Source organism: Zootoca vivipara, chromosome 8 (assembly GCF_965207765.1).
Source record: "Zootoca vivipara chromosome 8, rZooViv2.hap1.1, whole genome shotgun sequence".
In the NCBI taxonomy this organism is placed as follows: domain Eukaryota; kingdom Metazoa; phylum Chordata; class Lepidosauria; order Squamata; family Lacertidae; genus Zootoca; species Zootoca vivipara.
The window spans coordinates 77994430-78009451 of NC_142591.1; the positions used below are offsets into that span (position 1 = coordinate 77994430).

General features: G+C 44.6%; 1 protein-coding gene across 1 annotated transcript in view; it reads right to left on the bottom strand.

Moving 5' to 3' along the window:
• Positions 1-1492: 1492 nt before the first annotated feature.
• The window catches only part of KCNQ3 (potassium voltage-gated channel subfamily Q member 3), a 138354-nt gene continuing 124824 nt past the window's right edge, over positions 1493-15022 (bottom strand). The window contains exons 11-16 of the mRNA XM_088675901.1: positions 10800-10987; positions 8301-8403; positions 6920-7051; positions 4752-4850; positions 3790-3874; positions 1493-2846 (exon numbers count right to left, since the gene is read on the bottom strand). Coding sequence (XP_088532027.1) covers positions 2130-2846; positions 3790-3874; positions 4752-4850; positions 6920-7051; positions 8301-8403; positions 10800-10987 — 1324 coding nt within the window. The 3' untranslated portion in view covers positions 1493-2129. The remainder of the gene's footprint in view (positions 2847-3789; positions 3875-4751; positions 4851-6919; positions 7052-8300; positions 8404-10799; positions 10988-15022) is intronic.

Consider the following 15022-nt stretch of genomic DNA (forward strand, 5'->3'; position numbering starts at 1 on the left):
ACTGGGTTGCCCCAGCCACTCTGGACGGCTTCCTACATATATAAAAACATAATAAAACATTAAACATTTTTTTAAAAAAACCCTTCCCTACAGGATTGCCTTCAGATGGCTTGAGGGTCAGATAACTCCATACCCTCCAACATTTCTCCAATGAAAATAGGAACATCCTAAGGAAAAGTGGGACTTTCTGGGATCAAATTAGTAACCGGGACAGCTTCTCAAGATAAGGGACATCCCTGGAAAAAAGGGAGACTTGGAGGGTCTGGGAGAGTTGGGATTTTGAGCAAGGAGGTTTGGAGGGAGTGATTGTGGTGTCTGCAGGCTTTTTCAATGGTGTCCCAAATATGTGGGATTTCACTCGAAACGTAAATGGGGAGTTGCCTGTATACTTGAGCTTTTGCACAGTGCAAAAGCCACCTCCGAAACTGTAGTGGAACATAATGGGATTATAGTGAAGCATAGCACAATTTAGCACTCATTTCCATATTATATACTATCTGGGAGCAAATAATATGGAAATGAGCACTAACCTTGCACTATCAATTCGTTACAGTTCCAGAAGTAGCTTTCACATTGCGTGAAAGCTCAAATACAATGCGGAGCTTAACAGTTAGGGAAAAGTTCTGAAAATGGAATAAAGTAATTTATATGTGACAACAGCAGCCAGAATGTTATATGCACAAAAATGGAAAGGAGAGACATTTCCAGTGAAGGAGGAATGGCTTTTAAAAGTAATGGACTATTTGAGGTAATGGCAAAGCTGACGGCAATATTAAGGGTTCAAAACGATGAATTTTTTTGTAGAAAAATTGAGGTCTTTTGGGGGATCATTTGGAAAAAACACTGCAGTCAAATGAAATCTTAGGCAGGATTTGAGATTGGAGCAGTGGAATAAAAATGATGAAGCAATTGTATTAGAGGGATTTCTGTAGTAGATAAGGGTTTGATATATAATGCAGCGGGAAAAGGTTTGGATAAATACATTTTGGAGGTGTGGGTGGGAAGTCCATACATGAACAATCTGAAGTCAATTAGCAAAAAGTTGGAAATTTAATTAATATATATATATTAATTTTTAAAAAAGAAAATGGAAAAGAAATTTTTTTAAAAAGAATAAAGTGCCATGTGAATGCTCACCTAAAAATCCTGTTTACATTAATGGACTTTAAGGAGTCAGAAACCCACCAAGTTTAGTGAGATGGATGCTCTCAAGGTGACAGGAAGGCTGCCACAACCCACAGAGTGCTAGGGCACATGTAATTCTCATTGAAAAGTGTGTCTACTCTCCATGATTTCATATATATATGTATAACTTCCATTACCAGAAGGGACATGAAGAATGTTTATCAAAAGGGGCAGTAATAGCTGTTCCACAGCAGAATGGACTTCCTCAGAAGTTGGTGCGATCTCCTTCATTTGAGGTTTTTAAACAAAGGTTGGGAACACATCCATCAGGTATTCTTTAGCTGTGATTCCTGTATGGCACAGGGTTGGACTAAAAGACCCTCAGGGTTCCTTTTATAAAAAAAAGGATATAGCAAAGGAAATTTGGATGAACAGAATGAATTACAGTGATGCCGGCAAACTGGAAAACTGACATTCAGAAAGACAGGATGGGAGGGTGGAATATTCCACAGACATATACACACATATATATATTGAAAAGGGCATTGCTCTGTAACCTAGTGTTTGGTTTTGCTCAGCTTACAAAAATGTAGCATGTGCCACTGTTAGGATATCTTTTTGTGCCCAGAGTTGACCCGACCCTCGGTATACCGAAGAACATCCATTTTTGCTATGGTTTTTTTGTTTTGTTTTGTTTTTTCAAAATCACAGAAATTATCTGTACCATTTATAGTGTAAAGTCATGCACAACCATTGCTCAAAACTAAACCGCTTAGTTTTGGCAGCATGAAGAAAACCTCATTAAGCCAACCGTATGAAATGGTGCAGAATGACTACCACTAATACCAGCATGCAGTGCAGCCATTGGTGAATTTGTGTGTGTGTGTGTTTATGAGCTAGGAAGCTTTGGGTGTGTATAGTGAGATATACAAAGTTGATGTTTACATTACGAGAAGAAGCCAGCCAGTGACTCCAACCCCACCCCCACCCCCACTGGATAATTTTTAAACTGGCTTGCTCGGAGTCCATACTGAATCAGAGAAGCCCTCCCCTGTGGAAGAAAGGGGCATGGAACCACTTGGGGTAAAAGGGTCAGTATCCGTGTCCGTTTCGCCCTCTGCCAAGTAGCGCTTCTCTTTCATCCAGCTTGAGCCCCCGTTCGACCCGAAAAGGAAGTCGTCCTTGTCTTGGGAGATGCTGAATCCACTTGGCGATCGTTCCAGTTCCTCGTGGTTGACAGAGAGGAGGGATAAGGGAGTGTCGCTGTCTCTCGTCAGGCTATGTTTCTGCCTGGAAGAGATTCTGTCTGAGTGGGGGCTCTGGAGGTCTCCTGGTGGGGAACGGTAGGAAACGTGGGGGTCAATGAATGTGAGTATAGGCAAAACCGTCGGCCTTTCAGCGTACGAAGTGGAGAACGGCATAGCCTGCCACCTACCGGAGTTCTGACCACCCAACGGTAATGAGAGAGGGCCAACGTCGCAGCCCTGAGTTGAGAAGCCAAAAGGGGGGACTTTGTTCACCGGTACATGGTGGAAACTCGGAGGCATTTCATGAATAGAAGGCTCGGAATATTTGTAAATGATGGACTTCAGTTCAGAATATCTGTTATCCTCTGCTGGGGACACAGTTTCTTTTGAAGGGCACACTTGGACTTGGAGGTGCTCCATATGCTGCATGTGCATGTCGACCAAAAAATCCAATTTCTTCCCCATGTCATGGACCTGAAAGAGAAGAGCCCATCAGACTGGAGGACAATGAGCAATTGGCCGTCCAATACACGGTGGGGAACCATGGTTCTTTCTAGCTCATCGTGGTCTCCACCAAGGACAGCGGGCAAGGAAACCTGTGACCCTAGAGATTTTGCTGGAACTCCAATTCTCATCAGCCTCAGTCAGCATGGCCAACAGTCAAGGATGTTGGGAGTTTTAGTACAGCAACTTCTAGACCAGGGGTAGGGAACCACTGGCCCCCCAAATCCTGCTCAACTACAACTCCCATCAGCACCAGAAAGCATGGCCACGGATGATGGGAGTTGTAATTCAGCAACATCTGGAGTGCCAAAAGTTCCCCACTGTGATCTACAGGGCCAGACTAGCCATAGTCTACACTGACTTGAAGCTGCTCTCTCTGATTTTGAACAGGACGATTTCACAGCATCAGCTAAAACATTTAGTCCACCACAGAAGATAAGCCCTTCGCCCAGGGCTTTCATATTAGGCTGTGATGGAGGGAGGAGCTTTCACCTATAGTTTCTACATCTTCTCTTGGAGCACGTTTGTACCAAGAGCTGGTGTACATGTCCCCTTATCAATAGCCCACTTTAGCCATTTGGAATCTGTAATCATGTTCAATCATGAGGATGGTATTTCATGTATGGCAGAGGGAAGCAATTTTTGCTTTCGAGTCCTGGACCAACAGTGCAAAGCAGCGCATCACTGAGGCCAGATGCAAACTCAACACAAACTTCAATGAAGTCTAGAGTCTCCACCTAAGCCTTTCCACATCTTCTGCAGCCAACTGTAGCAAAAAAAGATCACCAGTACAAAATATATATACAAAATCTCATCATTATAGGCATGAAATACATATATAATGTTATACGTGTGTTATATGTTATAAATGCATGTTATAGGGAAAACTTGGGAAGAGCTGAGAATTCCTTACCTGTCTTTCAACTCTGACGAATTTGCCCATCATGCTTTGGTCTTCAGGATCTACTGTCGATGCTTTGACTACATACGGATCATTCCTAAAGGCAAAGAAGGCTCTAGTTTAGGCAAAACCTTTGCTGTTGTTTTCACTCATATTTCCACTTCTTCTGGGCCCAAGGAATTAAGTGCCTCCCATACAACCTCACCAGTCTTATGTGGCATGGTGGAAGGCCATTGGATGAAGAAGTGGCCTTCTCCAGGCCAGGGGATTGGCCCTTTAAGCACCTGCAACTCTCCAACAAAGGAGGCAGAACATAGGAGAGAAGGGAGTCAGAGGCTCCAAGACCCCATCAGAGCATGCTGCTCAGCAGGAGCTGTCCGTGGTGTTATGACAACTGTTCTGCTTGACAGTGCATTCTGTAGGTGCCTCCTTGGCACCAGAGCAAGAGCAGCACAGAAACTTGAATGAGTTGCATGTGGTTTTTGGACTGAGTGGTGCTGAGGCTGCTGAGATGTTGTGTGCATCCCTCATGCCCAACTAATGCTTACCATGTCCTCCTTTGAAGAAGCACAGGATGGCCAGCTCAGTGATTCCCAAATTGTGTGGCAGGAGGCACCATGATAGAATTATGAAGGTGCTACAAGATCTTACATAATGAAGTGCTCCTGTGAACCAAAAGGCCCATCCGCAAATGAGGCTAATCCATGCACCTCTGTACGACTTACTGTTCTAGCCTTGCCTGCCCCCTTTCAATCAGCCTCTGTTAATAGTTCGTAAGTCTGTTGTGTCTTTCTAAGGATGTGCAAACATTCTTTGGCTTGCCTCGGAAATGGTCAGGTTTTGCAAGGGTTCACTTAAGAGTTTTGGTGGTTGTGGTTTTTGTAAAATCTAGAGCAGGGATGGGCAACACTGGCTCTTTAGGTGTTGTTGGAGAGTTGTCTATTCTCAACAAGCTGTGCACAGAGGAATTTCACCTTGGAGACTGCTGCGAAGGGTAAGGGAAGGCTCCTCCCTTCTGGGATTTCTTATGCTTGGGAGTGGACGGAGGTCCAGGTGCAAAAATCATATCTATTCTGAAAGAAGACAATAAGAGGACATAATGAAACTGATGTGATTCGTTTATTGTTGGCCCGTGGCCCCAGTTACATTCTAGGATCAAAAGGTGTGCTATAAATCTTCCAGATACATCAAAAGCTTCAGCTCCCATTTGTTGTTGTTTTTGTTTGTTTGTTTTGTTTTGTTTTTAACCTTTATTGAAGTTCATTGGTATCACACACGTGTGAATTTAACACAATGTTAAATTCACACGTACAAGTGCAAAGAAAGAAAAATAATCTTAAATAAATTTAATGTTAAAGATTAATTTAGACTTACATGTTCTCTTTCCACATACATTCTAACTAAACTAAAATAGAATATGATAACATGGAATAACATAACATAAAGTAAAGTAAATTTCCCGATGTAATTGACATTTATAATAGTGAATGTACTTATGATTATTACTTTACTCTCAATATATTTTCTAATACTTTCTTACAACCTATCATACCTATTTTCCTTATTTCTCAATGTTTTATATTCACAAGGGTCATTCAAATAGTGCCATAGATAGTATATCACTGTGGTGGTTTTTTTTGTAGATATCTCTTGAACATATCCCATTTTTGAATAAATGATTGTTTTGTGTTACCTCTTAGCCTATTTGTTAATTGAGCCATTTCCACAAATTCTAGTAGCTCCCATTTGACCCGGATAAAAATCCCTTGTCGCTCTTGTTCCCCATCAGCATCTATCACTGTTCATTTCTCCACAATAATGAAAACTTGTGTACTGCAGCAGGAAAGTAACATAATGTTGCAGGGGGGATAAACCCTGATTCCAATCACATTTCCCCATTGATCTCATTTGGTGGCCTTGTAGGGTGCAGATAGGTGTGATGTTTTAAGTGAGATGGAAAAGGCTTACACATGTGCTCACCACATTCTGGGGCATTTGCACATGTGTGCGCGAAACATTTCCACATGTGGAATGCCTATGGGGTTCTCATAAACACTGTTTGAGATCATGCATGCTGATGTGTCAATTAAGTCTCCTGAAAGCATAATCTGGCCTCAGGTAAGTTCTGAATGTTGATTGTGGGCAGGTGGGTCTTTTGGTTGCACAATCAGAAGCTTTTTCAGGCTTTTAAACCAGGAGCAGGGAACCATTCTCTGCCCAAGGGCCACATTCCCTCCTCAGCCATCTTCTGGGGGCCACATGCCGGGGGTGTGTGGGACCAGAGGCATGAGTGTATGAATCAACCCCCAAGCTTTGAAAAATCAGCTACATTCCAGCCATACAAAAGTCTGAGGCATCTACACCCACCCACAAGTCTCTCCACCTTCCATTCAAGGGAGCGAGGGGCATTACCACAGACCAAAGACATATTCCAGCCAGGCTAAACCACTCATGGAGATTGCAGAGCAGGGCCAGTAAAGGTGTTCACTGGAGCGGCCTGGATCAAGGAGTCTAGAGGGATGTGTGTGGCTCTCGGATCCCTTGTTCCTTGCTCTTGCTTTAAACACTTGCATTTACCATCACGTAAAGGGTTGCCCACCCATTAGCTCCACCCTGCTCTGTCATGTCCCCAACAGCTCAGCTTTGCAATCTTCCATATGTTGGAGGTGAATCTCTGCAGCAGGCTCTCACAGACACACCTCTAGAATAATGGGCAGCCAGCGTAGCTCCTCGGTTAGTTTTAATCCTAAATACTATAATGCACCTTTAGAGGTCAGTGCCAAATTATTTAGGCGGCTGCACCATCGGGGCGTTAAATCGCACACTGGGGGACTAGTAGTAAGTTTCCTGCTGCAGAAAAACGCCCTGCAATGCAAGGTGACATGATGTATGTGGGAATTGATGTGCGTAGACCTCTGCCTTCCTCCCTTGCCAGCCAGAGGATGTGGGAGTTTAAGCACCTTCCAAAATGTGGGCAGGGTTTTCTGTACAAAGTGGTAACTTCTGAATATCTCCTACAGCCGTCACTGGTGCATGGGTTGGCAACCCCAAAGAGTCATCTAATCCATGAAATTCTGGGTCAGTCCCTGCCAGCTGAACATCTTTACACCTTTAGCGCACTGCTGGCAGCCGAGCCGCTTACCTCGCTTGAAGGTACTTGATCCTGGTAAGCATGTCAAGGTGTCCTGCTGAATATTGCTCTATCACATCCTTTACATCATAAGGCCTCAAGGTCTCCTTGAATCGCTTCTTATACAGGCGGAACTGTAGTATTCTGGTACAAGGAGAGAATGTTTATCGCTCGGGTTTCCCTTGGCTAGTTCCCTCCATTCTCATAGAGGGAGGGATCGCATATGTATCTGTGTTTACATATCAGCCTTGCTGAAATAGTTCAGCCTTTGCCACCCTGGCTCACCTCCAACGCCCATTAGCCCCAGTCAATGGGACCAATTGGCATACATAACAGGAGGTAGAGCCAATAACATCTGGAAGGTACTGGGCTGCTCTAACTAGCTATAATTGGAAATAAAACTGCCAATATCATAATGCCATTATTAAAAATAATGCTGTCATTCTTTAAAAAAAAAAAACCTAAGGTGCAGCAGCACTTCCTGAAACAACTTGCAAACCAAAACACAGCCACTCTCTGAATTTTGCAATGCTTTTCGCCAGCTCTAAATGCATCTTTAGACTGGGAAAACATTTCCCTATCCACCCTGGCTTATGCAAATAACTAACAAGATCAAACAAATTGGCCTAAATCCTGAAGATCTTTTAATGGAACTCTGAACAAGGCAAAAATAATTATTACTCAGAGACTTTACAATGTCGAATTACAACAAGAAGATGCCTTACTCCCGGAAAATTATAGATGTCTAAAATCGTGGCCTAATTTTACAGCTGCCCCTTACTTTTCTAACATCACTAACGAAGCTTATAGATGGGCCTTCTCTAGAGCCCGCTTTGAGGCAATGCCCTCAGCGGTGCTGTACGGCAAACTTATGCGGGTACCAATTCATGAGCGCCTTTATCCCTTGCATGTCTAACAAGGTAGAATCTGTCACTCACATTCTTTTATTTTGTGAATTTTATAGTGAAGAACGAGCTCGACTTATTTTACCCCTCTGATCAAAATTTACACCCTTACAATAGTATTTGGAATTTCCCCCCGAACTCTTACGAAAATTCCTTCTGGAAGATTCCTCAAGCCAAGTGTCATATGACGTGGCCAAATTCTGCACTTTAGCTATTAAGAAACGTAAATCCCTTCTATTGATTGACAGATTGCAAATTCCTTTTGTGCAATTGTTCTATTCCTGGTGATGTTATTGCTGATTTTCTTTCGTTTGGAATTATGATATTCTGTATTGCTGGCTTTTGCTGTAATAAATTGAACTGGGAAAATGAAAAACCAAGTCCCCCCCTAGTTGCAGTCATCGCAAAGGTTGGGTTTACAGGGGCCGATATTTTTAACTGCTTGAAACAAAATGAGGCAAAAAGTGGACAACAAGCACAGACTTTACCTGACAGCTCGGATAACCACTTTCAGGGTGGGGATCATGTCTTCAATGAGGATTTCATTGCTGTACCCTCTGTCGTCTGCCAGAGGATCCCCTGTTCCAGCATCTAAAAGGTGAGTGAAGAATCCACATGAAGGAAGGGCAGATGCAGAAGAGTTCAGAGCAAAGTGGAGTTGCTCCGACAGTACCAGCTAAATTCTCGTATTATTGGGTTGTATCCATTGAAAAGGTCCCAGTAGCACAAGACTTCTGCACGCACAATGGAACTTCCATTATTCTCTACCCGTGGTTCCCCCCCTCCAAAAAATATGCTTCAGAGGACTGGTGGAACCCCCAGACCAGACCAGATCTGGGGTGCCCACAGGAGGGGAGGAAGATGACATTCCTTTGCACAAGTGGAAGTATTTGCCCAAACCTATGGTTAAGTAAAAGGTAAAGGGACCCCTGACCAATTAGGTCCAGTCGTGACCGACTCTGGGGTTGCACGCTCATCTCGCATGATTGGCCGAGGGAGCCGGCGTATAGCTTCCAGGTCATGTGGCCTGCATGACAAAGCCGCTTCTGGCAAACCAGAGCAGCACATGGAAATGCTGTTTACCTTCCCGCTGTAGCGGTTCCTATCTATCTACTTGCACTTTGACATGCTTTCGAACTGCTAGGTTGGCAGGAGCTGGGACCAAGCAACGGGAGCTCACCCCGTCACAGGGATTCGAACCGCCGACCTTCTGATCAGCAAGCCCTAGGCTCAGTGGTTTAACCACAGCACCACCTGGGTCCCTACCACTCATCAAAACCATGGCTCCCAAATGTTATCCAGGTCAACAATGTAGAAGTCAGGAACTAGTTCTCTTGAATTCAACAGTTCATCATGCATTCTTCTTTAGTTAAAACAAAACAAAACAAAACGCTACTCTTTCGACACTTGTTAATTAGCTGTGTTGCCTGAATAAAATCATGCTTAAAGTATTAGTCCCTATTAAGTTGTTGTTGTTGTTGTTGTTGTTGTTGTTGTTGTTGTTGTTGTTGTTGTTTATTGGATTTCTATACCACCCTGTATAGACCCAGGTGGTGCTGTGGGTTAAACCACAGAGTCTAGGGCTTGCTGATCAGAAGGTCGGCGGTTCGAATCCCTGCAATGGGGTGAGCTCCCGTTGCTCGGTCCCAGCTCCTGCCAACCTAGCAGTTTAAAAGCACATCAAAGTGCAAGTAGATAAATAGGGACCACTCCGGCGGGAAGGTAAACGGCGTTTCCGTGCGCTGCTCTGGTTCACCAGAAGCAGCTTTGTCATGCTGGCCACATGACCCGGAAGCTGTCTGTGGACAAACGCTGGCTCCCTTGGCCTATAGAGCGAGATGAGCGCCGCAACCCCAGAGTCGGACACGACTGGACCTGATGGTCAGGGGCCCCTTTACCTTTTATGAGAACCTAAAAGTTTAAAATTTGAGATAACATACCATACTACTCCAAAATACAGGGGGCGGGTTGACCTGAATGTGCACATTACTTCTCGTTTCTTTTTCTCTGTCTTCAGGGCAAAATATAGAAGAAGAAGAAGAAGAAGAAGAAGAAGAAGAAGAAGAAGAAGAAGAAGAAGAAGAAGAAGAAGAAGAAGAAGAAGAAGAAGAAGAAGAAGAAGAAGAAGAAGAAGAAAGGGGGGAGGAGGAGGAGGAGGAGGAGGAGGAGGAGGAGGAGGAGGAGGAGTTTGGATTTGATATCCTGCTTTATCACTACCCGAAGGAGTCTCAAAGCGACTAACATTCTCCTTTCCCTTCCTCCCCCACAACAAACACTCTGTGAGGTGAGTGGGGCTGAGAGACTTCAGAGAAGTGTGACTAGCCCAAGGTCACCCAGCAGCTGCATGTGGAGGAGCGGAGACGCGAACCCAATTCCCCAGATTAGGAGTCTACCGCTCTTAACCACTACACCACACTGGCTCTCTGGAACAGTGTCGTGTATGCCTTTCCTGACACTCTTGGAAATGTGTGTGTGAATTGAGCTATGGGTTGCCTGGAAAATGCATAAGTTCATCAATGAACACACCACCTTTCACTGCAATATCTTAAGAGTCAAGGAAGGTACTGTTTTGTGAGGTGCTTTTTCTCATAGTTCACCCCCCCTTTTTTAAATGGTTATGTGGGTCGAACTAGTTTTTAAAACTTGAAATGCAGAATTGTGTCCCGAATATGTGCACCAAATTTCATTCTGAGATCTAAATATTCAACAAAGTGATAATAAGCAAACAAATAGGGCTCATGGTTGAACTTTGTTCGGACAACAAGAAGTAAGATTTTGCTATTTTGAAAATGTCCTCCTAATTGAAAATTCAATTAGGTGGGTGGGAGAGGGAGGGGAGAGGGGGGGGACTCAACCGAAAATTCAGAGCTTTGCCAGATTATACATTTGTGCAACATTCAATTTCAACCCCAGCCAAAGAAAATGGAGAGGGTGATCGGTGAAATAGCCCAGGAAAATTAAAACAGAAATCAATGTGAACCTTTTACCTTCGGAGCTTTGCCAGAATGCATAAGCTTTCATTCGGAATGCAGTGCGAAAACGCTCCCTATTATTCAAGGCAACAGTCTTAGGTTCTTTAGAAGGACTTTCTTCAATTGCATCTACATTCAGAGGGGTAAATAGCTTTCCTTTAGTATTGGTACCACGAACCCGATCCAAGAGACCCAGCTTTTGGCTAAAAAAATAAGGAAAAGGGATCATTTTCCCCCTCACTCTCACACAGGCCTACATTTCAAGGTGTTCCTAATGCATTATATCCCAAGCAAACATATGCATGAAGGATGCTACTAAGGACCACATGGCAGCCGACTGTATAAACCCACAGGTCAATGTTTTTATAGGTCTTCAAATAAAATGCCACCAATGGACCACGCAACATCACACTCACCCTACTGAAGAATGAATCACACATATTTATTGGCCGAACGTGCACCGCTAGTATTTTCTTTGAACAAAGGAATCATGGTGTGTTTCAGCAAGGATTCCTGCAAACAATGATACTTGATTTGCTAAGCAATCCCACTAGGTTAGCCTACCAGGGTTAAATGAATCAACCGGTTGGAGGTTTTGATGCATAATGTGATTCCAGTCCACCAACATTAACAAATTCAGTCACTCAGCACCCCTGTGTGGCAGTGGGAAGACACTTCCAGAAGAATGCTGTGGGAAGGACAAAATCCCAGATTGTCAATCGAAACACGAGAGCAGTGGGGATGCTGTCGAATGCTGAGCCAACTGTAATTTGCAGTGGAATGTGTAACTTCTGGACAAAGCAGCAATTGTTCTCAAAACTCAGGGATTCTGGGATGGAACTGAAAACTGCATGAGCTGAAACTGACTTAGCTGACTAGTCCAAAAGTCTGGGAGCCTCCTTTGGATGCAGAAGAGAGAGAAGAGGGGTGTTTCCCTGTGATGGGTTGGCAGCTTGAAGCTTCTGGATTGGCTAGGAGGCCTGGTATAAATACTAGGAGCCTGGCCAACAGAGCAGAATATTCTGTCCATTCTGGAAGGTACTTGAGACATCCCCGGTAATGGACAACAGACAACCTAGGCTGGAAAATGGCTGCCTCAGTTATAGATAGGGCCAGCCCTGCCATTAGGCCAAGTGAGGAGACAGCCTGAGGTGGCAGGTGTTGAGAAGCTGCAGTAGCCCCCTGGCTGTCTCTCCTAAGCCCCATTCCCCTCTGTGGGAGGACTGAGTTGTGTCCTACAAGCAGCGGCGGAGGAAGCCACTTGGGTGCCTGGGGCGGCACACCCAGGGGCAGGGTGAGCCACCCATGGGGTAGGGCCCACTGTGGGACCTCCGGAGTCTGCCTGCCTCCTCCTACTCAGCCGCCCTACAGCTTGGGGGCAGGAGAGGCAGTGGGTGGACTGTTTGGGCGGCGTAGAGCCTGTACGCGCCCAAGCCACCACGTCTCTCCCAGGAGAGACGCATGGCTTGGGCACGCTGCAGGCTCTGTGGTGAGTGCCGCCCGGCATTTTGTCACCCCCCTCAGTGGTGACACACGGAGTGGACCGCACCCACCACACACCCCTTCGTCTGCCCCTGTTTACAAGGCCCCTAAACCGGCCTGCTGCCTCTGTAGATGACATTGCTCCATCACCAGTATTCAATGGAGCAGGTCACACCCACATTTAAAGCATTCCTGAGGTCCAGTGCCGAGGGCCTTCTGGCAGGTCCCTCACTACGAGAAGCCAAGCTACAGGGAACCAGGCAAAGGGCCTTCTCGGTAGTGGCACCCGCCCTGTGGAACGCCCTTCCACCAGATGTCAAAGAGAAAAACAACTACCAGACTTTTAGGAGACATCTGAAGGCAGCCCTGTTTAGGGAAGCTTTTAATGTTTAATAGATTATTGCATTTTAATGTTCTGTTCTGTTGGAAGCCGCCCAGAGTGGCTGGGGAAACCCAGCTGGATGAGCGGGGTATAAATAATAAATTATTATTATTATTATTATTATTATTATTATTATTATTATTCCTATACCACTTTGTCATGGCTTCCCCCAAAGAATCCTGGGAACTGTAGCTTACCCCTCAATGGAGCTGCAATTCCCAGCACCCAGCAAGCTAGTTCCCAGGGTTCCTTGGGGTGAAGCATGACTAAGTGGTATACAGCTGCTTCAGGTGCATGGCAAGAATTTGACCCCAGTCCAGTCATTTTGGGGCAGCAAAAGGTCTTGGGCTGGTCCTGGGTCTAGATTTGTGTATGTGCTTGGCTCCGTGGGGCTTCAATAAGTCCAATAAGTCCAAATGTGCCATATTAGGTCTCTGCACACATGCAGCCAATGCTTCCAGTGTGTGGCATTCTCCACAATTGTTTGCAGTGGGGTGCATTGCAAACGTGTATGGAGCATTTGAGTGGCCTAAGGGACATTTCCAGTCGGTACTTGCCCATTGCAAGGTCTGGTAATAATCTGCATGGGATTCTAGAAGGCAACTTGGAAGGTCTACTGAAATTGGTTCAGTGGGATGGCTCAGCTTCCGCAGACCCTGTGGTTCCACCATAACACACAAGCTATGATTCAGAGCATTCATCCTGTTTTAGGCTCATACAAGCACTGGGGTTTGGGGTTGTTAATTAGGGCGTCAAGCCAATAATTTTGGCTCTTGAGGATTGTGTGGTCCTCTCTTGTGATCACTGTGCAAATGGATGCTGTACATGGAGTCCTGCGGCATGGAGAATTCCAAATTGGCCCGTCACATTACGGACTCTAATTCCACCATGTTTTTCTGCAAACAAGTTTTTCCGGGCAAATGTGTGATGACACTGGAGTCAATCATGTGTCTTAGACATGTTCAAAGCAACTCAGTTCACCACAGACCAGGTAGTAATTGGAAAAAAAGTAATATGTGCAACAGTCTGCCCCCAAAAGGTAGAAAACATAATGTACGAACAAAATAGGGTTTTGAACAATATGCCATCATGTCAGAAAGCCAATGGAAGAAAATCAGCAATATATGAATGGTGCAGAGCAAATGCAGAGAAGAGACATCGATTCACACAACTCCATTCAAATAAACAGTGGGGGTGTGCCAGTTCTGAGATGTTTCAGTCCTAGATGCCCCAAATCCTAAATAGGCAGATAATCAATTGTAGGCACGCATTAAGCATGGTCTGCATTAACAATTTCAGATATTTCAATAATAATGGCAACAATACTTGGCAATGATATTGCATTTGGAATATCCCCAGTGCTGGTGACCAGGTTATTTTGTGGCCCAGGCAAAGCTATTTTGCACCCGAGGTAAGGTTAAATACTTGCACCTCCCCCCAATATATATATATGCTAAATTCAATTTTCAAAAACAGATGTCTTGTGTGTGTGTATGTGTGTGTATATATATATGTGTGTATATATATGTATATGTGTATATGTGTGCTCCTCAAAGGTCAGGACTGCACCCCTTTGAGGTCTGTGCCCTAGATGGCTGCCTAGTTGCCATCAAAACCCAACACAAAGGTCATTTCTGTATTTTCATGGATTTCTGTATTTTAATGTTTGATGGATTTCTGTATTTTAGAATTTCTGTTTTGTTGGAAGCCGCCCAGAGTGGCTGGGGGAACCCAGCCAGATGGGCGGGGTATAAATAATAAATTATTATTATTATTATTATTATTATTATTATTATTATTATTATTATTATTATTATTTCCAGTGGTCTGTAGAGCAATGCTGTAAGGCAGGAAAACATCATTATTCCTAATAATGCTAGTAGTATCCCTGGAGAGCAGAGGCTAAGGTGAGAGAAAAGTGGGTTCACCAGTTAGTGTGCACAAAAATGATGCAGGGCAGGGGACAGCGAAATGAAGAGCACAGTGTCACCAGGCCATGGGCATGTTTTGCCACGCAGTACTAAAGATGAGCTCAATTTTTTAGCATTGACCCTGTGCTCACCGCAATGTCTGTGCTGCTCTTAGCTATTATATGAGATTAGGAGTAGCCATCATGGTGCCCTGCAGAGGTTGTTGGACTCCATCTCCCATCAGCCCTAGCCAACATGGCCGATGGTCAGGGCTGATGGGAGTTGTAGTCCTGCGGCATCGAGAGGGCAACACATTGACTACCCCTCCACTCAATCATCTCTTATACAGCAGCCAGAATCAGATGTAAAGACAAACACTCATTTGTGATTACATGAATGGCCATGTCATGTAACACCCTTGTCCTTAGTGCACAGGAGGAAACTGGGTTTCCACTTTCAGTTTT